This window comes from Penicillium rubens (genome assembly GCF_028828025.1).
Source record: "Penicillium rubens strain IBT 27055 chromosome Unknown utg000003l_segment0_segment0, whole genome shotgun sequence".
NCBI lineage: Eukaryota > Fungi > Ascomycota > Eurotiomycetes > Eurotiales > Aspergillaceae > Penicillium > Penicillium rubens.
In genome coordinates this window covers 1,511,527-1,538,605 of record NW_026890601.1, presented here as the reverse complement: position 1 = coordinate 1,538,605, position 27,079 = coordinate 1,511,527, and the positions used below count along the sequence as shown (strand labels likewise).

Sequence of the window (27,079 nt, the reverse complement as noted above, 5' to 3'; positions counted from 1 at the left end):
TCCACGACTGTATTTCCCACCTCCCTATAGGTGTTGTTTTAGCTCGGTCAAATTATTCATCCATGGACACACGTATGTTTTGCTTCAGGTATATACAAAGAACATACTATTTAGCCATACGATAAGTTTTCATATTCTTTTAGGCAATAGGAACTAAAGTGAACTAATAACCAAAGTGTTATAAGTAGAAGATCAAATGGTAAAATAAGTGGATTTATGAAAAGCACGAAGTTGCTTATCTATTTAACCTAGGGCTTATAAGTGCTATACGCAAGTGCTACATTAGGTTGCTACTATATGAAGAAAGTTATCAACATTGTGTTTAATATATGCAGTAGATACAAGTTCAACTAGAAACGCGTGATCTTGACAGTACATCATCTGATGCCTCGCCATCTACTTAACAAGCAAAAGTCCTCTCTAGCCTTTCTATTTGGCATTGAAGACGTTCGGGATCTTCGAGAGCTCATCCTCCCAGTGACCAGAATTGACATTTCTTATTAGCCGCTGGATATTTATTGGGGCTAGGGTCATTACAAAGGGTCACAAAAATCCATGGATGTGCATTGGGTTAATTAGAAGTTGAAGACACATGAAAGAACTGATACGAGAACAACAGTGTCCGAAACGATAGCTACGAAGACTTCATAGAAAGTTAGCTAACTTATCCCCTACTGTAGAAGTATCTCCTTCCCGGGTCGATCACGTAGTTGAGTTCCCCATTGCTATGCCGAGGAAAAGCCTCTGGTCCGTTTCTGGTTCCGATATGCACTTTATAAGCCCTAGGTTAAGCAGATAAGCAGATTCGTACTTTTTATAAATCTCACTTATTTTACCATTTAATCTTCTACTTATAACACTTTGGTTATTAGTTCACTTTAGTTCCTATTGCCTAATAGAATATGAATACTTATTGTGTGGCTAAATAGTATGTCCTTTGCAACAGTCGGAATAATCTAGTTTGGGATATTTTGTCCTATAGTCAGTTAACTATTCACCAGCTCGAGAACATCAACAAGGTATTCCTATTCCAAAATGGCCAATGGTTTTCAACATCTGCGCAAGGGCATTAAGTCCCGACGGTCAACCTCCAAGGACGAATCCACCAAAATTGCCGAGCTCGAACACTCAATGAAGTACACGACCTTCAGGCGCGCCCCGTAGAACACGATTTTATAGTCGCGCACACCACCTCAAGTAACACCACTCTCGCTATTCCCCCCTCACAACCTGACTCTCAATTTCTATCTGATATTCCTAGGACCTCTTTGCCTAGAGTACTCTACGGCCGCTATCAAACTGGACACGAGCCGAACTGCTTATTGCGAGTCTCAATGAATGGACTGGAAACACCGAAGTAGCGACATCAGATTATTAGGCAGGTCTTTGAGAATTGGCTGTATTTTTAAGATCATTCATTATCTTCCCAGTCTAATAATGCGTGAGTAGACGCTGTCGGCGACGCTGTCGGCGAGTGATCAGACTCAGTAGCCGCTATGCGAGCAAATCCAATAACAGCCTCCTTTTGGAACTCACGGGCCTTTTCATCATAGCCTGGTATTCCTAGCGCTCCTGAAAATGACGAGTAAGCTTGCGGGAACCGTCCTAGTTTTATGAGGTTCATTCCTTTGATAAAATGAGTAATACCGGCGATAATGCTAGATTCTGGGTTATGCAAGACGGCATCGCTGTTGTTAATTTGTATAACCGTCTCTAAACCCATCATGGACTCTTCATATTGGCAAAGATAGTGCTGAACAGCAGCGATAAATAGACGACATCGCACCTCATCAAGTTCGCATAGAAAGGGGTTCTGGCTAATGACCCCCGAGGCAAGCTCCATTGCAAGCTCTGGGTCACCATCTTGCCACTGCCGTTCTGCATCTATTAGAAATGAGCCACTGCACGAAGGGATCCAGATATCATCGATAGAGGTTGGCGTTATATCTATTGGCGAAACTGTTCTAGGAATGTCAGAGAGGGATTGAGAATCAGATTGAAAAAGGGAAATAGCGAGAGTGGGGATACTTGAGGTGGTGTGTGCGAGCATAAAATCGTGCTCTGCGAGGCGCGTCTGAAGGTCGTGCACTTCATTGAGGGCTCGAGACAATTCTTGTTCGAGCTCGGCAATTTTGGTGGATTCGTCCTTAGAGGTTGACCGTCGGGACTTGATGCCCTTGCGCAGACGTTGAAAAATATTGGCCATTTTGGAATAGGAATACCTTGTGATGTTCTCAAGCTGATGAGTAGTTCGTTTGAGATGATTCTTTTCGGGGTTTATATACTCGTCCGTCGAGCAGTTGCCGGAGTGGTTTCTAAAGATGAACTCCCTATACTGATGAAAGAGACCATTGTTTCTTTAAAAACAATTGCATTGTACTACCTGAGACCAAGACAGACTCAGCTTGAAACGTGCTTTGTTCTAACCTTTTGTACTGAACATAGACTTGCAACCTTCCAAGGTTGGAACGTTTCCAATCTGAAACAAGGGATGTGTCAGCGATGTTATCGCCTGATTTATATGGCAACAATATGCAAACAAAGCAAAGCCCGCAAACAGACAAATCTGACAAACCCAAACAGAGCAAACTTTACAAATGCGACAAACAGCTACCTATGACATCACCTGCCCGTAGCTCCCCGGTTACTCCGTAGCTACAGAACCTCGACTGGCAAGATGCAACAGTGTGGAAGAGTGAAACCACGGGCCATGCCGATAAACTACTTTGGACATATGCAACGCTGGTCGCAGTTTTCAACGAACGGTTGAAATACCCAAAGTTGTTTCGCGGCAGAGTGAGCAAGTCCGACTCCGATATACGATGTAAATGGCATGGGGTCAATCCTGTCCAGTCTGATAGTACAGATCTTCCCGTAATAATCCACTTACGGAATCAGACCATGAATCTAGACTTGCGGGGGTCCTGTTGCAAACATGTCCACCAAGACAAAACCGGGTTAGAGGCCAATCTGCTTCTTGAATCTCACATTTATAAAGTCTGCACAGCGCCTGTAGTGAGTTCCCCTAATCTCTTGCATACCAAGTCGTTTTAGCCCGTGGAGCTCAGCCGCTCTTTCCGCTTTCGAATAATTTGTCATAGAGGTTTCCTAGTTTGCCAGGTACGACTTAATTCAAGTTGAAATTTATTTCTTCTACTTCATTTTACTTATCCCTGCTTTTGCTTCCGAACTGACATCTATGCCCTCGAAGTCATGTCTCCTACCTTGCTCAGAAACGTCGACACGGTTGAAATTGTCGATATCCACCAGAATGACATGGAATTCTCCCTGGTGGATGATATCTACAAGAATCTGGACCCACCAGCAGGCAGACAGCGCGCATTCCCCACCCTCCTACTCTACGACGCCAAAGGATTGAAGCTCTTCGAGGAGATCACTTACTTGGATGAATACTATCTTACCAACACGGAGATCGAGATCTTGACACAACATGCGAAGAGGATAGTCGCCCGCATTCCGGAGAATGCACAGTTGGTGGAACTCGGAAGTGGGTCTGTGACCCGTACACCCTCTATCCGTCGCCTCGCGCGTTTGGATGATCCTGTCCAAGTTTTCCATTCTGACAATTGTTCTCTTTAGAAACCTGCGCAAGATCGAGATTCTACTCAGAGAATGTGAACGGACTGAGAAGAAAGTGGATTACTATGCTTTGGACCTTTCATTGGCCGAGTTACAGCGAACATTCTCTGAAATCTCGCCCGAAAGCTTCATCCACGTAGGATTCCATGGTCTCCATGGAACGTACGATGATGCTGTCGGTTGGCTTAAAAGACCAGAAAACCGAAAGCGGCCCACCGTGGTCTTGTCTATGGGGTCATCCATGGGCAATTTTAGTCCTGCGAGTGCTGCGGAATTTCTTGGTGGTTTTTCCAAGCTATTGAGCCCGTCCGATTTCATGCTTATCGGATTGGATGCATGCAAGAATCCAGAGAAGGTGTTTAAGGCCTATAACGATACCAAAGGTATCACTCGCCAATTCTATGAGAATGGTCTCCTGCATGCCAATGCGATTCTTGGCTTTGAGGCCTTCAAGCCCGATGAATGGGAGATCGTGACTGAGTATGATACCCGCGGGGGACGGCATCAAGCTTTCTATGTCCCAAGGATTGATGTGGTCATTAATGGGATCAGTATCCCCAAAGGAGAGAGGCTCATCTTTGAAGAGGCATGGAAATACGGTCGCAATGAACGGGATGAGTTGTGGCGCAATGCAAACCTCATTTCCCAGGTCGAATTTGGAAATTTGACAGATGATTATCGTGAGCCTTGATGTTCTGGTCGAATCTACACTCTGCAGACCTGCTGACTTGTGTTTGAACAGACCTTCATCTGCTATCACCCGCCGCGCTTGATGTGTCTATGGACCCTTCGAAATATGCAGCCCAACCGATCCCGAGTATTGACGAATTCCAGTCTCTTTGGACTGCGTGGGACCTCACGACCAGAACCATGGTCCCTCGTGAGGAGCTTTTGTCCAAACCGATCAAACTCCGAAATGCGCTAATCTTTTACTTCGGCCACATTCCGGCATTTTTCGGTGTGTCTACAATAATCAATGATTACTAAGTTTAGTGCTAATCATGCCGGAATTCAGATATTCATCTGTCGCGGGCTTTGCAGGAGGAGCCCACTGAGCCTAGCCATTATAGACCGATTTTTGAGCGCGGCATTGATCCGGACGTCGAGGATCCACAGCAATGCCACACCCACAGCGAAATACCTGATGAGTGGCCGCCACTTGATGAAATCCTGGACTACCAAGATAGAGTGCGGAACCGTGCGCTTTCAATCCTGCAAGAGGGATACGCGTTGCAAGACCGCGCCATTGGAGAGGCTCTTTGGATTGGATATGAGCACGAAGCAATGCATCTCGAGACTTTCCTCTACATGCTACTCCAGAGTGATAAAACTCTGCCTCCCACAGGAGTAGATCGCCCGAATTTTGAGCAAATCAGTCGCCAGGCGAAGAGAGACGAAAAGCCAAACAAATGGTTTACCATTCCACAACAGACTATCGAAATCGGATTGGATGACTCCAACGAAGAAGTGATGCCAAATAAGTCTTTTGGATGGGACAACGAGAAGCCTCAAAGGAAGGCCACTGTGCATGCCTTTGAAGCTCAGGCGAGACCCATCACCAATGGTGAATACGCCAAGTACGTGCAGGATATGGGTATTCAAACATATCCCGCATCTTGGGTGGTTAATCAGGGCCAAGACAATCCCATTTCCAAGGGTATCGGTTCCTCATGCGTCCAGGCTGGTTCGAGCTCCAATCCTGCAAGATTTTCGCTGGAGGACGTCACAGTTCGGACTGTGTTTGGACCGGTGGCTCTTGAACTTGCACAAGACTGGCCATTGATTGCTTCCTACGACGAAGTTGCAAGCTATGCAAAGTGCATGCAATGCAGGATTCCCACGTTTGAAGAGACCAGGAGCATATATCACTACTCAGACCAGCTCAAAACTGATCGAGCTACGAATAGCCCCAGGTATGGAAGGAAGCCTAGATCTAATATAGCAGAAACTAACTTGTATGTTAGGAATGTGTCCAATGGGGTTGCCAAAGATACCAAGCTCCATTCTGCTGACCAGGCTATTTTCCGTGATCTCACCGGTTGCAATGTTGGCTTTAATAACTGGCACCCTGTTCCCGTCACACCAAATGGGGATCAGTTAGCTGGTCAGGGCGAAATGGGAGGTGTTTGGGAATGGACTAGCACACCATTGATGCCGCACGACGGCTTCAAATCCATGGATATCTACCCTGGATACACGTGTAAGTGATGCCTTGAGCACCGACACCTGTCCTAAACTAATTGATATCGACAGCGGACTTCTTTGATGGAAAACACAATATCGTTCTCGGGGGCTCCTGGGCTACTCTGCCTCGCATTGCTGGCCGGACTACTTTGTGAGTATAAGCCTTGTGATATTCAGCAAAACTGGATCGACTAACACATTATAGTGTCAATTGGTATCAGCACAACTACCGTTATACATGGGCAGGTGCACGTCTAGTTAGAGATGTATAGATAGAGCTTGAGCAATGCGAATGTACCCTGGGGATCTGCCCCTGAAGTGCCTCAACGACGATGACCTCATTCTCGCGATAAGAGATAACAAACAGCGGGGAATAACGTGACTGCCCCTCATCCCCTTCCCCAACATCTTCTCCGCTTCCTTCCCTTCTCTTCATATTAGTTGAATCATAGATACCTTGCATGATGTCGCTGGAAACTATTAGGACTATCTCCCCCGCCACCAATGAACCTGTTGTCACCCGTACCGGTGTTTCATCGGAGGATTTGAAACATATCCCCGTGGCCGCTCAAGCAGCTTTCCGGTCATTCTCACAGTCCACAACTTTGGAACAGAGGCAGAAAATTGTGGAACGTGCTCTTGACACCTTGGAGAAAAAGAAGGATGAATTGGCACGTGAGGTTACTGAGCAGATGGGCCGGCCCATCGCTTATACCGGGGTCGAAATTGCGACCGCTATCAAGCGCAGTCGTTACTTGACACGCATTAGCACCTCCGTACTGGGCGAGGAAGGAATTGTACCCGGAGAGGAGGAGAAGGGATTCAGACGGTATATCAAGCGTTCGCCTGTCGGTGTGGCGCTGATTATCTTCCCGTGGAACGTGAGTCAAATTCGTCGAATATTGGTATACCTGCAGACGCTGACAGGTCAATATATAGTACCCCTACCTCACTCTTGTCAACAGCTTGATTCCTGCCATTCTCGCTGGAAACGCTGTTATCCTGAAGCCTTCCCCCCAGACTCCAACAATCGTCGAACAGTTTGCCTCTGCTTTTACCGAGGCCGGTCTTCCCGAAAACGTGCTCCAATTCTTCCACTGCGGATCGTTCACATTTATTGAGACCTTGGTGCGATCCCCGCTGGTGAACCATATCTGCTTTACGGGTTCCGAAGCTGGGGGCCTGGCAGTGCAAAAGGCAGCCTCGGATCGGATTGTGAATGTTGGTCTGGAACTTGGTGGCAAGGACCCGGCCTACGTACGAGATGATGTAGATCTCGCCTGGGCCGCTGAAGAAGTTGTGGATGGCGCTATCTTCAATAGTGGACAGAGCTGCTGCGCTATCGAACGTGTCTATGTTCACGAGAAGGTCTACGATGGTTTCATTACTGAGGTGAAAAAGGTACTGAGCAACTACCGTGTCGGGGAGCCTTCCGACCCTAACACCCAGATTGGACCAGTTGTCTCCAAGCATGCCAAGCAGGCCATTCTTGCGCAAATCGAGGATGCCGTGCAGAAAGGCGCGAAGAACGAGACTCCTGCTAATGAGACATTCGAGAACTTCCCTCCGAATGGAAACTATGTCAGGCCCACACTACTGACCGGCGCTAATCATGATATGGCCGTGATGAAGGATGAAACATTTGGACCTGTGATCCCTGTAATGAAGGTCTCCGGTGACGACGAGGCCGTTCGTCTGATGAACGATAGCAACTTCGGTCTTACTGCCAGTGTTTGGAGCAAGGATGTTGCGGCGGCCGAGCAGCTGGTTGAGTGTGTTGAGGCTGGCACTGTCTTTGTCAACCGATCTGACTTCCCTAGCCCTGTAAGTCCGGCTCTTTCTCAACTATCACTCTTCGCTAACGAAAGTACCTTATAGGACCTCGCCTGGACAGGCTGGAAGAACTCTGGCCGCGGTGTTACCCTGAGCCGATTCGGTTTTGAGCAGTTTGTCAAACTGAAGAGCCACCACATCAAAAACTACCCCAAATAAACATGTGCATAGGAGATAAGTTGTCCGGAGAATAATTCCTACATAGATTAATACTCCGAAAGCATGAGTACTACTAAGTGCATATGTACCTTGTAAACGAACTTGGAAAAAGCTGCATTGTAATCGTTCACCCAATTCTTGAAAATCGATATTATACATACTTTAGCACCTATTCTCGTTAATAACATCAAGCATATGCCAGAAAAAGAAGCAGCCAATTTGTTCTCTCTTCTTCATGTAACAAACTGGCGGGTTGTCTTGTGCCGGCTATTTTAGCCTGTTTCAGCTTCGATCGTCAAATGGCAGGTGTATTTTTAGCATGCCTCCTGCCGAGGTTTTAATTGACTCACTTATCACACCTATGATAAATCGACCTTCTAACAAAACCTCGATCAGCTCTCAAGGCTCTCATCATGGCGCCAGTCCCGTTGTCAGAGGACAACCCCTTCCAGACCTTAATTGCGGAGGCAAATAGCGATTCGGTGAGTGGATGCGAGAGCTGTGAGATAATATCAGAAGCTTAACCCTCCTTTCCTCTAATAATAGACAATATTACAATCTCAATACGAGAACCACCGAGTGACTCGCAATAGGCAGCAAAGTGCAAAGGTTCTAGCCCATAACTTTCCTGGCTGGTCCCTTGACGAGATCTTGAAACGACTTGACGGCCCTGGAAAGGAAGATGGATTTGTCGATCCTCGAAACTGTCTTGTCGTTTGGGCCAGACCCTCCCCTCAAGTCCGCGACTTGATATGCTTTATTCAAAATGAGTTGAAAAGCATTTCTCCTTGTAAGTCCGCCAATATACAATTCTCTGACGAGAATTTTCCTCTTGGCCATTCATCTCGCTAACGTGAGTGGCCATAGTACTGTGGCTAATGCCGCCTGAAAACCTTCACATAACTGTCTTGGAAGTCGCTCATTCCCAGACGGAAGAGCAAATCGAAGAACTTGTCCAGACCCTCCAGTCATCCAAGGACGTTACGTCTGCAGATATTGCTGCGTATCCACGCAGCCACCATACACGTCTCATCAAACCTATGGTAAGCTTTGATTCCGCCGCACTGGCGCTCAGCTTCGTTCCGGCTGGTTGTGAGTGCCTAGAAGCGGAGTCTAGCAGCGATGAAGAGCACTATACATACCACCATCTTCGCCGGGATATCTTTGACATGGTTCGACAGACCAAGGTCCCTGTTGCTTCGCGATATATTGTTCCCTCGGCACATCTCACTATCGCAAGGTTCATCTCCCAGGACGGGTTTCTGATGAAGGGATTTGATGGCGCAGAGACGGTCGATCATTCGCGTGTCAAGCTGCTGATTGATAAAATTGGTGAGATTAACCAAAAGTTGAAGAATGAGTATTGGCCCAAAGAGCGTGCCATGAAAGAGGGGGCTGGATGGATTGTTGGGCAAGAGGGTCTAGTCATTCGGAGAGGCCGTGTCTGGTATGGAGGCGGCGAGTATGTCCCACTTGACTAGATATTTGCTTGAGCAGACCTCTATTCTCCTAGTGTTAGCATGATGCTGCATATTGACTCTACGCATCGATGTTGTTAACTAGACCTTCCTAGCCGAGTCGTTCTGATGCTTCCTCGAAGCTATCAGTTTCCCTTTCTAACAAATTCATGCGTAAGAGCCTGAGGCACTATGAACAGCCTATTCTCTTCGCGTGATATCACGTGTTATGAAATTCCTCAGAATGAAGTAGAAGAAGCAATGCAGACGAGGTTTAGAATAATTCGTTGGTATTAAATGGTAAATATTGACCATAAGTGCCAATTCACCCACTGAAATCAAATAAATCGACCCTGGTGAGTGCCAGACTGCATTTAGGGTTGGTCCCACTTTTCGCCTGCCCTATGATGCACATTTTCGCCAAATTGAACACAGCAACAGGCCGGCTGGCCCAATGGCAAGGCGCTTGACTACGAATCAAGAGATTGCAGGTTCGATCCCTGCGTCGGTCATCTCTTTTTTGTTGATTTGTATAGGATCTCTATCTACTACGTTGGAGGATATATCTTTGCTGTTATATATTTATTGGTTAACAGTTTCAAACTTTTATATGACGTAACAGTTGCGCTCCTCTTGAGAAGGCATCGAACAGTGTTCACTAACCAAGAGACTTTTTGCTACATACATTGGGTCTATTCGGGGAGAACTTGTGTAGGGATGGGGTTTAAGAGGGACTAGTTGCTATATCCAATGGATGGATAAGTTAGTCCATCTGGCCTTGGTGTACCTTTGAAATGATAAAAAGATATAGAGATATAGTTGCAGCCAGGCCAGGTAAGATGAACAGTAAAAATAGATCGGTTGGATTTATTCCATATATCTTGGTGTAGAGAATTCCGATCTCAAAACACAAAGTACCAAACTGGGATAGATATTTAAGCGTTTCTACCGCAATGGCTTGTTCAGAAATATCCTCCTTACAGTAGTTAATTTTAAGCCCTTAAGAGGGTAAATTGAAAAGCTCGCAGAATCACAAGTAAAGTTCAGTTGGAAGAGATGATTGATCTTATGTATTTCTACCAGAGCATCCATCCAACCAGACTCTCGAAACAGTGATCAGTCTCCTCAACAAGATTACCCTTTTCACCAAGCTTATGGCGCTCATTCAGAGCTTCAACTTTGAGCTTCTCAGCAGAAACAGCGTCACCCAATCGTCGCTCTGCGATCCCCAGAAACCACAAGGCTCGTGCAAGATGTCCCTGCATTTCAGACACATCTCGGCTCATGTCAATAATCGCGCGAAGCATTTTTGCAGCCGAAACATTCTCATCGGTGGCTAACAACATCCGAGCAACTAGAAACATGGAGTCAGCCACTCTAGGTCCTTTATCGCCGTAAAGTCCTCTGCGAATGGAAATGGTTCTAGAAGCAAGCTGCTGGGCCTCGTGTTCCAACCCTTGAGCATACTTGATCCTCGCCAGAAGGACAATGTCTCCACTGTGCTTGGGGTATCTGGACTCAATGATCTGTTCTTCAGTCAAGTTTTGAAGTTGCCAGCATTTCTTCAGTGCCACTAGTGCCCCGTCTGGCTGTTCTGCTCGGAGGTGTGTCATGGCGTAGATCGCGTATGTTCGGGCCATGTGAAGCGGGTTGTGTGCGTTGTGGATAGCTGCCGCTTTTGAAAGATACCGAAATGCTTCGGTGACCATTCCTTGCTCGGTATAGCTGCACGCGATCGAGTCGTACACGTCTGCAATGGGAGGAGAGTTTTCTTCCTCTATTTGTTCTATTGCTCTCAATGCATCCTGATAGGCACTTAATGCAGACTCTGGTTGTGCCAGGTCTAAAGCAATGTGGCCCAGAAGCCGACAAGCATGTGCATAAGATCGAGTGGAATGACTGAGGTCAAGTGAAAGACCATATTCGACGAAGTAGCGCGCATTCGTTGGTCGTTCGCGTTCCCAAAGGTATCTTGTAGAGTTAGAATCATAGAAAACGTGCTATTCGTAATTTGTTAGGAAAAATTTAACTCACGTTCCAGTACGGAAAATCAATTCCGCAAAGAGCTCTATGTTGGTAAGCTTGAGCGAATGCGTCTCAACTAGTTTCATAAGCCTGGTGACATGAGGCAGAATTGTGCTGCAGGTTTGCCATGCTTTCCATCCGTGACCTTGTTCATCTGTCCTCTCAATCCACGAGTTTGGGAAGCTGCAAGACAACATTCGAATTACAGAATCAGAATAAATTAGTATATCTGCCCCAGACAAGCGCGAGAACACAGTAGACTGCATGAGTCGGTCCAATGTAATTGCTTCTAGTTCGGGTGATCGAACAATGAGTGATGCGTCTATTAAACCCGTAACAGCACCCCTAAACCTATTCATTATAAGCGAAAGCCACCATATGTGTAAGGTAGAAGCAACTTACCAAAAATCATTTGACAAGAATTTGAAAATCGGATCTGTAATATTGACTTTTGGGTTGGAAAGTAGCCATTCCGGTATCGAGTCGGGATCGAAGAAGGCAAGCAAGCACAGCAGTATTCTCGCATCAATGGACAGAGATCGAAACGAAGTGTCCCAATCCGTGCTCCGCGTATGTTCGCATTCTGAAGGCATAGCTGACCTGGCGAATGTATTGCCAGCTAATCTGTTATAGACTAGCAGAACCTCGGAAAAATAGCCACGGCCGTTTATAAACGCGAAAACCGTCCCTCTCAGAAGTGCGGGGTTGCTTTTCTATGTATTTCCAACCGGAATCCCTTTTTATTTTCGAGTCGTATAATGGAGGAAAGCAGGGGATGGATTACTGTAGACGCCCCATCACATGCTGCTCATCACAAATTATGAATCGTTGTCACTGCATGAAGCTCAGCATGGCTAAGGACCAAGCGCCCGCCAAGGCCAGCTACGTGAGCGTTGTACGTTGATGTGCAGTTTCCCAGGTCATATATGGTGTACACTGAAAAACATGCGACTATTCATTTGATCGATCATGTTACTCTCATTTTTAATCAAAACCAATAGACGACTTTCTTTCCGTTGAACACGAGACTGAGGCAAGATTCCAAATCAGATCGGCAAGCCACAGATACTCGATTAAGAAAGGATCCGTTATAGCACGCTATATATATTCATATAAACCAATAGGCTCTCGTTCTACGCATTTTCCCCACATAACACTTTTGCTATACTCCATACGGAGTATAAGAGCCTACGGATGTATTCCGTACACTTCGCTGAACGCTGAAACGCTTGATGTCAGGGCTAATGCGGCTGGGGAAGTATCGTGGCGGGAATGAAAGGGATAGTCATAGTCGTTTCATAAGGAAAATGCTATCCTGGTCAATATTACTCCTATACTATGCACGATAGTCAAGGAAACATTTAGCATTTTCATTTTCCCCTATAATAGCGCCACACTATGGCTCTCACCAAAGCCGGTTAGTAGTCCGGCAGCCTATTCATTTGTGCAGAACGTTTATTAAGTGAGCTGCAGGAAAACGAAGACCCCCCAAGGGTTCTATCTCTAGGGTCTTTTTAGTTTTTGCTAAGGACTCTCACAATGACCTGCAAAAAATACGACCTGGAGTCAAGCTACACAGGATGAATACAACACATACTGGCATCGACATGAGCTGGTACGACGAATGGCTCTTTCAACAGCTGCAAAAACTACCTCACAGTCTTGTGCAACTCCGAGTTGGAACATACAAGACTTGTCTTTCAATGCTCTTTTTCAGGGAATTAAGGACTACTGCGCGCGGGAAATCGAAGGGGTCTCTATCGATGAGATCACGGAATATTTACGAGCGGCCAGAGTCTTTGATCACACAAAGGCGCTACACGGGGACCAAACGCTTCTTGTCTTCGCTGCTCTTGGTTGGCGGTCTATGTTATATGAAGCTGCTTTCAACGTCTGCTCAATGCAAGAGTTAGCTATCCATCAAGATTCCAACCAACCACAGTCAGGTCCTGTCTTTGATATGTATAAAAATATCGGCTGAACTTTCAGACCGCCCAATGTCCGTTTTACTGAAAGCTTTCGGCCACCTTCTACCGGCACGATCCTCGAATTCTCGCTATCTTGCAAGTGAGACTGGCAGCATAGCATCCGTCTGGCAGCCCTTGCATCCCGAAGAGACCAACACATACCTACTTCATGTCTTGCTTCGGGTCCAAATACGATGGGTCGATACTCTAGCGCTTCACCTTGACCATGACAAGAGCACTAAGGCTTTATCGCTCTTCAGTTATCCGTCATTTTGTCTTGAAATGCCTCGATCCCACGGGTTGATCTACTCCTTTTCGAGTATCGAAAGCTTCTAGAGGATTCTCGTGCCAACGAAGAGGAAATTACGCAATTTCTACAAGAGGTGCTTTTATCCTATCGTCTTCTTTTTGCGCAGTCAGCCCCATTGGGGAAAATCTTTCGCCAAATGTCTACGACGTCAGATTTGCAGAACTACCCGACCGATTCACTGCTTTTTCAGTTGTGCACCCAAAAGCGGATTGGACAAAGGTTGACAATGCTTCCAGCTGACAAGCCACTCTATTTCGCTGCCCGAGACTTTCCTGTGCTGTACGACCGGATCGAGCACATGGCAAATGATCTCAAGGATGCAATGCCAAGTTCAATCGTCAGTCTAATGAGAGACAGGCGTGATATTTTGAAGTACTGGACATTTTGGCTCGTGGCTATTTTCGGTGGCATCAGCGTTTTTCTGACCTTGGTCCAAGTCATTTTACGGGGAGTATCAATGCTATAAGCTTATATTGTAAATAATCAAGCATTGAAGTTATTTCTAGGGTGTCTAGAAGAAGAGTGAATTCATACTTCGCAAGTCGTTACACAGCTATTAATTATATCTGCCAGACAGCTTGTCTTGCATTTAAGCAGCGTCTCTCTCTGTTTCTCTCTCTTCCCACCGTCCACCGGCAATAATTCATTTCCTTTAGTAACTTCCAGTGAAAAACGCCCTCTGCCAACTAGAAGTACTTCGGTCATGTGATCCAAGCTGTTATTCTACCCCGCTCCTAGCAATGTCCTTACCTTGACTCTTTCCCAAAATTATATTGCACTGAAGGATTATCCAAAATGTCGGTTACCCATATCGTTCTTTTCCAGTTCAAGTCAGAATTGGCCGCCGAGGTTGTCCGGGATGTACGTTTTACCAAAAGATTATGACGCAGATGAAGTTGACTGTGAACGATAAATACTTCATGATGGATGTTGACAATTACCCCAAAAGGCCTGTGAACGTATGCTTGCTCTCAAGGACAGTTGCCTCCATCCCACCTCACAGCAGCCCTATATAAAATCGGCGTCTGGTGGGAAGGACAACTCTCCTGAAGGCATCCAGGTTAGTGTCACTAGTATCCCACACGGGAAACTCCTAGGAAAATTCACTAATGTATGTAGAATGGGATTACACACGCATTTGTCCTAGAGTTTGCGTGTGCCGCAGACCGAGACTATTATGTCAAAAGCGATCCGGTTCATCTCGCTTTCGTTAAAACTCTTGATGGGCTCCTTGAGAAAGCACAAGTCGTTGACTTTACCGATAGAGTCTTCTGAGACTCTCAGGCGCTGCTTCGAGCTTCCACATATCTGCTACCTTTATGGAAAATAGAGTCTTGTTTTGGTAGATACTGTGAAAGAATAGACCGCATGTCATGTTCGTTCCCGACATTATATATATACCACCAATCGTTTCACGCAGCTTAAGGATTTTTCTAGTACAAATATATACCAATAGCCGCCATTCAAAATTTGACCACCTTTTTTACACCGACCCAAGACTTGCTGATTGACTGACCTCTGATCTTCCCATACATAGCATAGATAAACCTAGAGCATTTATGGGATAGTCCGAAGAGAGCCACGTCCTTCGTGTACAACCATACAACAAGAATGGATCCTCAGCGTGCGGAACCATATTCCCGGGCAAAATAGCAATAAGTTTAATAGCCAGGAATGTAAGCCAAGCTTCAGCTCCGGGGAACCACCCTTGTGGGAGTTGGCCCACCAATAAAGTATTGTATTCAGGTAGGCGTCGGGTCCTTTAGCTGAAAACTCCAGATCTAGAAGGACCTTGCATTGCGAGGGCTGCAATGCATACCAAACCCGAGCTTGGCCATGGATTTTAACGCTTACCAGAATAGTACATGTTGGATACCAGAGTACAATAGGATTCAATTGAAGGTTAAATTGAGTTCTCGTAAAGATATCGATGAGCGTATTTCTAAGCTGTTCATAGTTTACTCGTTCTTAACTCAATGTCCGAGGATTCCCTATCCCTGCGGTCCCATTCAAGGTAGGGCTCGACTCTGTTTGTCCTGGTGAAACAACCAGCAAGTATACCCGATACAGAGAGGTTGTAGTAGAAAATAGCTTGAATTGGTTCTGCCTACACCTTCCATCTTAAAAGTGATAATATTAGAACAGGTACAGAGTACTGCGTAATCTTGTGCGAAGCTAAACTAACCTTTATGAGCTGTTCTTTGACCCGGCATTGCTCCGATGCAAGGGAGACGCGAAAATAATAAAACACGCCAACCATTCCCGAGCCTCGCAGCCACCCGCAAGGTTCTTTTCTTTCGATTGAATTGCCGGTATTTCTGGAACCTTTTAGGCGAATTACTCTTATAGCGAAACAAAGGGAATACGCGACAAAGAACGCCGAGAAGAGGAACCTGTCTTGGTTCAGAATTGCCAATGTGGCTGGAACATTACATGCGCTGGTGTTCCACCTGTGCTAATAAAAGAAAGGTTCTATAGTTGCTGTAATTGTCTAAGGTTGTGTAGCTATACAATTGAACCCGAAGATCAGGTCTACCAAGTGCACTGGGGATCGGAACCATTACTCCGGATATGGAGCACACTCTACCTACCTGAACAATGAGGTGGTCCATATGATAATTCCTGTCAGTGACAAATTCATGATCGATCGACACGGCTACAGAACTAGTGATCGACGATGGATCTTGGGAGAAATGTCAAAAATTGCTTGCCGAGAACCGGCTCTTACGAACACCCGGTTTCCGAGACAAAGACAAAGGAAACGAGGCAAAGAGATATTCCAATTGAGCTAGTGAGCTTGCATGAAAAGGAAGAAAAATGTATTCTTCCCAGAGGTAGGGGCAAAGAATCCCGCTTCCCCCGAGTTTCCAAGACCCTCGCAGGGTTCATTCATGCACATATCCGACCCGACAAACGGGGACTTAAAAGGGATCGGTAGTTGGTTATTATTGAAATATCGTATAAACCACGGGATATACATCATACAAAACTTTAAAAGCGAGACCGAGGGTCTAAGCCAAAAGTAGAAAAGGGGACACGAAGAATGAGAGGGATACGTCTCGCTAGCACACGAGGCTTCTCTTTGCTTATTCTCCCTTTTACCCCTTTGGTCTGGGCCGCTTTCCACTTGATCCACTGAGGGTCGAATACCTAATCTGCATGGGTCTCTAACAGCATATCTTCCCTGCAGCCTGCAGGTCATGTTTTCCGTAATGCCCACCTGCTGTATTGCATCCGATGAGTTGCAGCAGATCGTGGGCATATTGTCCGCATATAGAGAGATACCCGTAGGAACGATGGTCCCGGGTAGTAAACACTTAAATTCCCAATAAGAGCCGAATAGATCAAAGAGGCTCCAAGCATTCGGCACTCTTTGCCCAAAGCCAATCCCATTCAATCCAGGCCCCCCAGGGAGGACCCACTGCTGCCGCCAGGGGAGCGAACTGCCAGATTGGTGTGCCGAGCCTGTCATCCTGTCCATGCCAAAGGTACGGCTGTCGCCTAGTCCAACCCGGGCGAGACTGTGGATCGGTTTGTCCTTGACACGCCGGGAAGAGCATGGATGTGCATAACTCCGTACATACTAATATATGTACTCTCGCCCGTCTCTTGTCCCTCTCATTCTCTAAGCACATCTCAATGGTGTAGAGCAGTCGTGGACCTTTTCTTTTTTTGTTCCTTTGCTTTTCTTTGGGTGCTGTTATCCCCGGTCTCTCGTTTCGCCTTGTCACTCGTTGTATAGAATTTGTTTCACCAAGTGCTGCCTTTATTCCTCATTTCCTTGTTCCCATTCAAGGACATCCCAACATCCTAGCTGGAATCGGAATTGTTCCAAGCTCCCGCAAACTGCCTAGTTCTTTATAAGAGCTCATTGGCTACCGATCGGATCCATCGAAACCATCAATACAACATGGAATGCTTTCGGCAAATTTTCCGGTGCCTGAAGACACCTTTCAGACGCGAAAAGGGAAGGATTATTGAGATCGTAAGTCGAGTGAAAACCGGGAAATGGTTTGACGCTGCTAACAAGTTCATGAAACAGGGACCTCCCACTAACTTCCGAAAAGAAGAGTTGCCTGCTTATTTCTCAGATGCCGAGTCAGTTCTCCCGCCCAGCCAAAATCCGACGGAACGATCAGATCTGACCAATCCATCACAGGACGCTTACGTCCCAGGACAGCCGCACAGCGACCGTAGAGAAGGACGAAACGACGATCGAAATGGTATCTCTACCACCGTCGACAACGAGCAAGATGCGGGCCCATGCTCGAAGGATGAGCGTAAGACTGTCGTCCACCTCCGAGAGCGCGTAAAGTTATCTCGATGGTGGAAATTCAGCCCAGCTGCAGGCCATGAGACCAAGGCCCCGGCCGAGTCGATCGGGATGGAGGAAATGCGAAACGCCTAATTGGCGTGTTCATAGGGAAATTGTGGATTGGTACATGGATGATCAAACCAAGAAGGTGGGCACTTCATTGTGCCGGGATTTTTTTGCGTCTAAATTGTTCCCTTCGCCAGTTATAGGCGATTGTCTTGCAGGAGGTTCCCTGGACATGTTGGAGATAGAGTTGTTTATCCGAGAGGACTCTGGTAGTTCATCGAGGTCATCAAAAAGCGATTGAACCCGTGATTTATACGCGTTCGCTGGGCCGGCTCGCCCATGTGCCAGCTTCGCTTTTGGCTTTGATATAGACGTGCTTTGTATTTTAGATGGTTGTTGGCCTCGTGGTGTTGTCTGGTCGTGAGCCTGGCTTTCTCGTAAAATGGTATTTGTTCTTCTGGGCGGTAGCACGACTGGGTGGGTTTCTAGGTCAAGATCGTCATCCGAGTCCGAGTCCGAGGCCGTCTCCTCATCCAGTTGAAGGTTTGGAACTTCTGGTGCTCTTGATGGTGCAGTGACACTCCCGATACTGTTCACCCGGGCTCGTCCACTGCCAAAAGTAGGTGGCCGTCCAAAGCCCGCAGCAGCTCTAGTAGAGGACTTAGGCGCGTGAGCTCCCACCAAGGACCGTGCTTTTCGTGGGCTCGTCATGAGATCGTGAAGATGTGTCCCGGCCCATCTCTCATCATCTTCATCTTCGTCTCTCCCGTCGACTCCTCCGTCCCCTATCTGCGATAGTCCGGCTTTTTGTCGCTCCCTCAGTGCTTCGGCTTCTCTTTTCCGCTCGACTTCATTTGGAAGTGGGGTACGGCCGTCTGTAGGCCTCTCAATTTCTCCTATTCCGGCTGCATTTTCGGCTTTCACTTGCTTCCGCCGTCGCAGGTACTCCGCATGATGTAGATGTTGAGTAAATGTTTGCGCGACAGCGTAGAACTCATCTTCGACCATGATCCAGCCATCGTCGTGCTGAATTCCTTCAATCAAAAATCTATAATGTGCCTATTAGCGACCTTTTCTAGTTGCGCGGGGCCTGGTTGCGATCGTACTCTTCGGAGGGACAACGTCTGATGGGAGATGTCGGCGGGCTTTGGGCTGTACAAAGTAATCAGACTTTATGTTTGGCCACAAGTCTTCTAGAAAAAATGAAACCTACAGGATCTGAAGAAATGGCGCCTGGGGGGAGAAACTCGAGTGATTTTGGGAGTGAGGTCGCGATCAGGACTGGGTTCTGTCTTCACACGCTTCCGTGGTGTTGGCTCTTTTTTCACAGGGGTATTATTCTCGATGCGAAGCCAGGGCAATGTCCTGGGCATGGTTTAAGACAATTATAGAGGAAAATTAAGACGTGTTGCGCGATCTCAGGGAAAGATTACAGTGAGGGAAAGAGAGCTGCTGATAGGCATCCATGGCCGATAAGGTGAGGTCACCCGCATTCCGCGCAACACAACCTTCCGAGGTTGGAAACTTCAATTTGGAGCTTCACTACGGAGAAAACTTGCAAGTATGAACCTCATTTTTTTGGGGTATCTAGTGCCATTTTGGACATTGGTAATGCGAAGATGAAAAGAACTGGCACGGTCTCAAAACGCCTCGTGCAGGATATATCACCGAAATCAAGAACGGACTGCCAGTAGAACGCCTATTCAACCATTTGAGAGGAATCAAAAAACAACAACGCCAGTATCTCTGTCCATGAAAGGGTCCAGTTACACCTCGCCAGGCCGCTTGCTGTTGCAGCTCACGATCTTCACCTTATCCGCGGTCACAGTTGTCTGGTTGTCCAGCTTAAACGAGACATCCTTGATCAGGAAGGTCCAGACTTCGTCGCAGAATCGGTAGGTGTCCAGGTGGCCCTAAAAGCGGTGGGAAAATGTACATGTCAGCCTCCTTGATCCATGATGAGACCATGCCCATCTAGGCAAAGGTGGTTTCTGGACCGGAATGAGTTTACCTTGAAGGTCAGTCTGGCCCGAACTTTGTCCGCCAAGACTTCAGTCACGATCTTGTCAAAGGTCCCGAGGATCTTCATCGCCAGCTGGGGCTCAATGCGGCCTTCGTTGATCAGGTCGTCCAGGGTATCCGTGAGGGATAACCCGAGGCTGGATGTTCCTTGAGTCAGCTTTGGGGTTTTCCGTTTGCTTCATCGGGTATATTACCTGCTGCCACGGTAAAGCTCATAGTACGCCACAGATGCCATTCTGAGATGAAATAATGGCACACTCGTCAAAAGAGTATCGGAGGAGTGAGTGACAAGAGCAAGTTCACCATCGCTGGCCGAATCGCGGGGGCGGTCGGTAGCACGTGATTTTCTTATAGTCACGTGGCGATTCTTATCTAGTATTGCGTCAGTCAGATGAATTCAAGGCGTTTGAACAAACCTATTCTTTGACCTCACAAACTTCTCAGTCAATGTACGACAAACTCGGAGCTACTCAATATGGCTATGAACGGTTTAAGGCCTCGATCCCTTCTACATGGAACATTATCCAGTAAATTGCATTTTACGTGTGTACGATCCTTATCAACAAGCTTGTTCAGACCATCAGAAGCTCAAGGTCGGTTTATCCAGTTCAAATACCCATATCAGAGCTAACATGCATTGCTACGGAACTCCAGACTCTCAAGGCTACCAAGATTATAAGACCAAGCAAGAGCAAATCAAATCAACCTCAGAGAACCACTCGAACCAAGATAACAAGCGCCACACTCTCCCATCCAAGACCAAAACCGTATCCCAGGCCGACGCCGAGCTTCGTGAGCGGCTGGAACAAATGTCTGGAGAAGGAGGAGCCTCTGGAATCGAATACGAAGACGGCAAACCGAATGCAATGAAGCGCGGCGTTCGTAACAACATGTTCCGGATAATTTGAAGCAATCTTCGGCATCAACATAATCACAAGAACAAACACCTTGCTCATCTTAAATGTCACGGATATATATCCAAGCGAGGTCTCGTGCCCTCCGATTCAGGATTGGCCTCATATGCCAAGACACGTGGGAAAGGAATGTTCTCGGTCATCGGCCCCAGGAGTTACAGGCATCCATCGGAACCAAACTTCTTGAGCTTCGTTTCCGACAGCATAGATGAGGACGCCCGTGATGCCCAGGTTTTGCTTCGGGTGATTTTGCCGAATTAGTGTCCGGAATATGCGTGGTGACGTTTCTTTGATAAAGATAAACGGTCATGCATAATCGAAGGCATTCCACTCCTCGGGTGTTCCCTGCATTCTCCGATTACGATTACTTGGGCAGAGCCGCGCAATCAGTCGCGATTATCTCACTGTGAGCTTTTTGATTTCAGATGGCTGGGACATTCTTCGGGATATGCCATTGGAAAGTTTCATTGGTGGTTGGGAATGAGTTCATTACAATATGCAGAGCCCAGGGGCGGAAGGGTTGGAACGAGTGCGGTGTCTGCATGTCCTGTTAATGCTCGGGGTAGTGCCTCAAAGGCCAAGCTTTCATGCTTTGGTCGGCGGCGAAGTCTCGCTCAGAGAGTTGGATTTTGACTAAAAATGAGAGAACATAAACATGGGGAGCCATACTATTATGGGGCCGAGAAACGGACCAGTCCAAATACAATGAAAGCGTAGATCAACGAAATTACCACCGTCCAGAATAGGATCACAGTGGGAGAAACAAAGTCTCATTTCTATGCCGGAAACCCCAACTAAAAGTGACATTAGTTCCAAGGTTATCATTAACTCCTAATTTCGAACCATTTTTGAATTGCTAGATTCCACCCAAAACATAAAAATCCAAAGACAAACCCAATGCTTGCTAAGGTTTCAAATGAAAAAGTCATTTCCGCACAACCATGCCAGCCAAAACACCAGCGCCAATGACACCACCGTCGGAGGCTTCCCGTAAGAAAACCGACTTGCCTCCACGTTGCGGACCAGTGCGCATGATAAGACGGTCAATGTATTGCTGACACATCTCCTTGAATTGCGGGTAGTGTTGGATAATACCTCCAGTGTAAGCCACGACGAGCTCTTCAGGACCGGACTGCCAATCTATCGGTGTGGGATCGAGGACAGGGACAACATGTCCCTGGCCTGCGTGATTCGCAGCGACAGCAGCAGAGTTCAGACTTGCAACTGCAGCGTCCGGTGCACCGGCGGACTCGGTAATGGCGTCGTCGTTGCTCTGAGGCGAAGCGGGATTCTCGGGTGAGCTGCTGTTGCTGTCTTCCTTCAGCTCGATCTCGCGAGCACAGGCTAGGAGTCCGACCACTGCAGCGGCGATCAGACCAGCTGATCGTCTCTGTACTGCACGAGCGATCTTTCTGAATGCGCCCGCGGCTTGGGCATCCCAGCGCCAGTCACTGCTCTCTGGTGGAGGGAGCGATTTGTTCAAGGCTTGAGCAAGGTCGTTGTCCGATCGTGCTTTGGCGACAAGGTCGGAGATGTATGTAGTTGTCAGGGCGTATTCTTGGACGAGGTTTGCAGGTAGGGAGCGTTTCGATAATTCGGCGATTGTTGTGAGATAGTCGAATAGGATTAGGCGAATCAATTCGCCAATGTAGCGGCCTCCAGTCATGTATTCGAAGGGCTGGAAGCCTGGACGTGCACAGGCCTGGTCCAGCTCGACGTCCCATTTTGTGGTCACGTTGAGCTCCTTGAGGGGTGGCGCAGCACCAGAAATAGTCCACTCCGTGTTGACAATAGTCTCCACAGCGCCGGGGTCCATTGTGTTCACACTCTTGGCTTTAGATTCGTGCAATGCACTGAGTTTCATTGGGATGGTTGCGTTACAGCCAGTACCCACAATGATGCCCATGGCGACTCTGCTATTTGGTAGAGATTTGACCTTGTATGCAAGGGAAGCTAGCGTGGCCACTGTGTCGTTGGTGATAGCTTGTATTTTTAGCTTTGGTAATGCGAAAAGCTTTCGACGTTTGGTTGAAGGTTCGTCTTCATCATCCGGTCTCCTTGTGTGCTTTTCATATCCATTCAGAAGGATATTGCCAAGATTGAGATTTGATGAGATAGCGAAGCCTTTGCCCATGGGCATTAATGTGGCTTCTGCCAATGATTCTTGCCTGGGCTTAATTAGTATAAGATCCACCAAACGGAACATCACAACCGGGGAATATCAGAAACACAAGCAAAGAGGGGGGAAAAAAGCTCACATGATAGGGAAACTGAATGTGATGCCCATATCTAATTCGGCAGGGATATCCTTCTTAGTGGCATCCGATGATAGACTCTCCGCTACCACCTCGGCAATGCAATCACCGATCCAAGAAAATAGATCCTCAGCCTTGTCCATCTTCAAATGCTCTTGGATAGGCCAAGCTCGTTCCAGCGTTCGCTTCACTCGTTGGCGCTGAGCCTTCCGGATGGTGTCCCGTGACCTCTCCGTGGCATCTGTAGGTCGAACATCGGAATCCACGGCTTCTCCGAGCAATTCGATAAAAGCGACTCGAAGATTGCTACCTCCTACATCAATGGCTAGATAGCGACCTGTTTCCCGACCAGTAGGAAGCTGGGTCACCGGTGTTGGTAAAAATTGCTGGTCCGATGTCAGGGCAAGGTTGCGGTATGTGGTGGAAAAGCGCCGGGCCAGTTTGTACAGCACAGCCTCATCCAGGAACATTGGTGACAATAATTCTTCCAATTGCTGATTGTGCGCCAGATATTCTTGTTGAGCGGCGTCTAGTTCCGAACTGACATCCTCATGTTCCCCATCTTCAGCCAAGTCGTCGTGCATGATTTCACGCTCCTCATCCTCATCCTTCTTGGACGATGTCAAGTCGACTGAGGTCATGATGGGAGATGAAAGGTATATATTCCCAAAAAAAAAGGGGAAAAAATAACTCCCTATGTCAGGCTAGAAATACCAGACAAAAATGAGCTGACACAGCTATGTCAATAGTGACGTGTAGGGTCTGGAATGTTTAGAAATCGAGACAGGGCAGCATATCTTTAAAATCCTTGAATTGTGGAGACAAGCTACCGAAGGAGCTAATCCAATGCCCGAAGAGCTAGTCTTGTTGTGTTAGCGAGGTTGCATGAAAGGGAAGGGAACATTTCGGTGACGCGGTCTGCAGGTCGTTCGGGCTGCGGGGGAAAAAGAGAAAACACGACGATCATGCCAGAAGGGGGAATCCCCATCTATATCTTATTCCGTACATACCCTGGAAATTTTGGTATGCACTGATTACGCTGATCGAAGAAGATAATTCTTCTGAGGGATTCGGGGGGATAGGATGACTATATATGGGGGATTGGGGGATTGGGGGATCTTTGGGCTAGAGAAATATCCCTAGATGGCCCTAAGGGAATTGGCGAAGAATGGAAGTATAAAGCTCCCTGCTTTAAGACGGGAGGAAAGGCAAAAGAGTACATAGGAAGAAACACATATATGGAATTTGTTCATAGGTACCTTTATATTTTGGTCAAACTAAGTATTGCAGTGACCGGAAGCACAGTCGGAGAAGAGTCGGAGAACGGTCGGAAGCCAGAAGTGGAAGGAAATGATTCCTATCAGATGTGATGATCATATAGTAAGTTCAGAAATCGCTGAGGTAGACAAATTATAATGGAAGCTATAAGAAAGGGAATATATAAAAGATGAGATGCGACCATCGGAAGGCACGAGGCGATGCGACGCTGTTCGGGACAAGTTGAGTATCCCGGCACTTGACTTCTATTGGATTGAGAAAACTCTACTTGGATTCTCCCCTCTTTGGCTTCCTAAAATCAACTTGGAAAGTCTATGTAACCCTACTTTAAGTCATCATATCCGGTTAAACCTCCTTACCCTGAAGTAGAGATTATCCCGGAGAAGCCAAGCCAACTTCTCCATTCTTGGCAGTCTCACGACTAAAACAAACGAGTCCAGGCGTTTGGAAGCATGAGTTCCAAGCTGTTGGAGACCAATATACATCTCTACAAGGAGCATGAGTAGGATCGAAGAATTCCGGCTTGAAAAAAAGGCACCAGAAGTATCGCCAAAGTATCCATGTTTCAGTGTTGTGATTCGTTCGATACGAGGCTCGCCCAAGTGGGATATACTACTCGTGGCATTCGCGTGGTGATCGGGCTGGGCATACCCATATTTAGACGCAGGCACATCTCCCAACCTTTTTGATCCAACGGGAATCAATCCGTTCGCATGGTCGTTTGCTGGCACCCGCCACATCAGACTGTCAGGTCTTGCATGAATCGGTTCAAACTACCTTGCCTTAGGGTCGTTTGCCCATAATTGGGCAATTATCTCTTAGCAAATAGTCTTGTGGTTCTCGGGTGTCTAGCACAATTCCACCACATAATTGATTAATGAAGGTTTCATGTACGAGCCTCAAATCACGCAATCCCAAGCCATTACGCACGGTCTGTCGTCGACCATACCTGACAAAGCTCAGTGATTCTAGACTTGGGGCTATTCCAAACCTAAAGCTACGATGTAGTCCAAATCGCCTCCGAAGTCGGAGCCCAGCCTAATATGATAAATTGTGCACGGATATGGAGTACATCGTAGGGCCTTAGTGATGACGGGCACACATTTAAGCGTTTAGGAGACAAGATCATACCGCTCTCCTACCTAAAACAAAATAATACCTGACTAACACTAACTAGTTATATCCTTAATAGTTAATAATAATGACTCCGCTCCTCCCAAGGTACCTAAAATACGTTGGTAGCCCTGGATAGCTATGGGAATATCTTATGTAATGGTCTTGGCAGCCCTTCAGGGCCAGCTCCGCCCGGACTCTCCACATGATCTTATCAAAACAACGTCACTTCTAGTTTTAACCCCATCATGGAGAAATTACCGGTCCACTCCAAGGAGGGGTATGGGGATACTCTTGGACAGGCAAACAAGTCTGATCGCCGTGAATGTCCTACTACAACCACATATTTGTGTCGAATCGGTGTTATTGCGTTGCTTTTCATCGGCTACCTTTTGCTTCTCAGGCCGTCTTCCCCACGATGTACCAGTATAGCCCCACAGACGGAGAGCTATCAAGCTGAGGCTCAAGAAGAGCATGACAACTATGATGCACATCAAACACCTGAGGAAACTAAGATACCGCTGGAAGCTCACATTATGAGCAAATGCCCAGATGCCCAGGCTTGCTTGCAAAAGCTGGTTCTACCAGCCATGGAAAAGATCAGTGACAAGGTGGACTTCAAGCTATCATTTATTGCTAGGTGAGCATCGAACCAGATATGGAGAAGCGCGGATGCTTTTTTATACCAGACTTCATCTAAACATTTGACTAATACTATCGTAACAGTGTGTCCAAAGATTCTGAAGAGATAGAGTGCAAGCATGGCCCAGGTGAATGCATCGGTGATATGCTTATGCTCTGTGCGGCCAACCTTCCTTTCCCTCCGACAGCGGACGAAGCGTCACTTCCACCTCAATACCCCCGGACCCCTATTATCCGGTCGCTAGGATTTGCAAATTGTCTAATCAATGACTTTGCCCGGATTCCAGACCGCGAATTTGTACACCACTGTGCAATGGAGCATGGTATTGACTTTGAGGCCTTAAACAAGTGTGCGAGCCAGCAGAATGATGACCCGAACGATGGCAACGGCGGCGAACCACCACTCAGTGGCATTGCGCTGCTGCGCGAAAGTGCTACCAGAGGCGAGCAGCTCGGAATTAAGATTAGTTGCACAGTGCGTCTTGATGATGCTGTCTGGTGCATCCGTGATAGCGATGAATGGAAAAACTGTGCCCGGAATGGAGAAGGCAGCCAACCCTCAGCCCTGGTCGACCAAGTCGAAAAGCTCTGGAAGGAGAGAAACTGAGTTCTAGTTTGATACTTTTGTCGTTCATACCCCACATTCATACCCATACGATAGGACATGAGACTCGATAAATGCCACTGATGATCCCCTACACATTATTATATTGCACCCGCACCATAGGCATTCTACGCATTTTAAGTTTTGTGCTTAACCTATGCCTTCCCAGATGAGCCCCCCGTATTTGGTAACCACTGGCCCCGCGTCATGCGTCGAAGACGATGCTCCCATCGTTGGAGTTAGCAAACGACCTTATTGGCCGAGTCACTCACAGCCTGGTCATCTATCTGTTCCCTTGCCATTGTTTTATTTGATCAGATCTCAGAGCTGCTTCCTTCTCTTCCCTCTTCCCTCCCACAAACCATTTTTATCAACACTGCGCGGCTATCTTTATC

General features: G+C 47.1%; 11 protein-coding genes across 11 annotated transcripts; 6 read left to right on the top strand and 5 right to left on the bottom strand.

Moving 5' to 3' along the window:
• Positions 1 to 1,411: 1,411 nt before the first annotated feature.
• Positions 1,412 to 2,206, bottom strand: N7525_006777 (uncharacterized protein; the record flags this gene model as incomplete). The annotated part of the gene is made up of 1 exon (XM_061213830.1): positions 1,412 to 2,206. The coding sequence occupies one exon, from the start codon at positions 2,204 to 2,206 to the stop codon at positions 1,412 to 1,414; it is 795 nt and encodes a 264-aa protein (XP_061068261.1).
• A 1,007-nt stretch (positions 2,207 to 3,213) lies between these two features.
• On the top strand, positions 3,214 to 7,776 carry N7525_006776 (DUF323 domain protein; the record flags this gene model as incomplete). Its single annotated transcript, XM_061213829.1, has 10 exons — positions 3,214 to 3,512; positions 3,601 to 4,280; positions 4,343 to 4,558; positions 4,616 to 5,513; positions 5,565 to 5,800; positions 5,854 to 5,935; positions 5,990 to 5,998; positions 6,269 to 6,665; positions 6,724 to 7,608; positions 7,663 to 7,776. The coding sequence occupies 10 exons, from the start codon at positions 3,214 to 3,216 to the stop codon at positions 7,774 to 7,776; spliced, it is 3,816 nt and encodes a 1,271-aa protein (XP_061068260.1).
• A 413-nt stretch (positions 7,777 to 8,189) lies between these two features.
• On the top strand, positions 8,190 to 9,257 carry N7525_006775 (uncharacterized protein; the record flags this gene model as incomplete). Its single annotated transcript, XM_002567282.2, has 3 exons — positions 8,190 to 8,258; positions 8,323 to 8,566; positions 8,644 to 9,257. 3 exons carry the CDS (start codon positions 8,190 to 8,192, stop codon positions 9,255 to 9,257), a joined length of 927 nt encoding a protein of 308 aa, XP_002567328.2.
• Positions 9,258 to 10,309: 1,052 nt separating this feature from the next.
• Positions 10,310 to 11,344, bottom strand: N7525_006774 (tetratricopeptide repeat protein; the record flags this gene model as incomplete). Its single annotated transcript, XM_002567281.2, has 2 exons — positions 10,310 to 11,204; positions 11,268 to 11,344. The coding sequence occupies 2 exons, from the start codon at positions 11,342 to 11,344 to the stop codon at positions 10,310 to 10,312; spliced, it is 972 nt and encodes a 323-aa protein (XP_002567327.2).
• Positions 11,345 to 14,330: 2,986 nt separating this feature from the next.
• On the top strand, positions 14,331 to 14,810 carry N7525_006773 (Dabb family protein; the record flags this gene model as incomplete). Its single annotated transcript, XM_002567279.1, has 3 exons — positions 14,331 to 14,396; positions 14,485 to 14,595; positions 14,655 to 14,810. 3 exons carry the CDS (start codon positions 14,331 to 14,333, stop codon positions 14,808 to 14,810), a joined length of 333 nt encoding a protein of 110 aa, XP_002567325.1.
• Positions 14,811 to 17,445: 2,635 nt separating this feature from the next.
• On the top strand, positions 17,446 to 17,943 carry N7525_006772 (uncharacterized protein; the record flags this gene model as incomplete). The annotated part of the gene is made up of 2 exons (XM_061213828.1): positions 17,446 to 17,520; positions 17,578 to 17,943. The coding sequence occupies 2 exons, from the start codon at positions 17,446 to 17,448 to the stop codon at positions 17,941 to 17,943; spliced, it is 441 nt and encodes a 146-aa protein (XP_061068259.1).
• A 42-nt stretch (positions 17,944 to 17,985) lies between these two features.
• On the bottom strand, positions 17,986 to 18,864 carry N7525_006771 (uncharacterized protein; the record flags this gene model as incomplete). Its single annotated transcript, XM_002567276.2, has 1 exon — positions 17,986 to 18,864. One exon carries the CDS (start codon positions 18,862 to 18,864, stop codon positions 17,986 to 17,988), a length of 879 nt encoding a protein of 292 aa, XP_002567322.2.
• A 758-nt stretch (positions 18,865 to 19,622) lies between these two features.
• On the bottom strand, positions 19,623 to 20,113 carry N7525_006770 (transcription initiation factor IIA subunit gamma; the record flags this gene model as incomplete). The annotated part of the gene is made up of 3 exons (XM_002567275.1): positions 19,623 to 19,769; positions 19,868 to 20,015; positions 20,073 to 20,113. The coding sequence occupies 3 exons, from the start codon at positions 20,111 to 20,113 to the stop codon at positions 19,623 to 19,625; spliced, it is 336 nt and encodes a 111-aa protein (XP_002567321.1).
• A 277-nt stretch (positions 20,114 to 20,390) lies between these two features.
• N7525_006769 (uncharacterized protein) lies at positions 20,391 to 21,053 on the top strand (the record flags this gene model as incomplete). The annotated part of the gene is made up of 2 exons (XM_061213827.1): positions 20,391 to 20,770; positions 20,954 to 21,053. The coding sequence occupies 2 exons, from the start codon at positions 20,391 to 20,393 to the stop codon at positions 21,051 to 21,053; spliced, it is 480 nt and encodes a 159-aa protein (XP_061068258.1).
• A 664-nt stretch (positions 21,054 to 21,717) lies between these two features.
• Positions 21,718 to 23,688, bottom strand: N7525_006768 (hexokinase family protein; the record flags this gene model as incomplete). The annotated part of the gene is made up of 2 exons (XM_002567273.1): positions 21,718 to 22,960; positions 23,051 to 23,688. 2 exons carry the CDS (start codon positions 23,686 to 23,688, stop codon positions 21,718 to 21,720), a joined length of 1,881 nt encoding a protein of 626 aa, XP_002567319.1.
• Positions 23,689 to 25,686: 1,998 nt separating this feature from the next.
• On the top strand, positions 25,687 to 26,687 carry N7525_006767 (GILT family protein; the record flags this gene model as incomplete). The annotated part of the gene is made up of 2 exons (XM_002567271.1): positions 25,687 to 26,078; positions 26,165 to 26,687. 2 exons carry the CDS (start codon positions 25,687 to 25,689, stop codon positions 26,685 to 26,687), a joined length of 915 nt encoding a protein of 304 aa, XP_002567317.1.
• Positions 26,688 to 27,079: the final 392 nt, after the last annotated feature.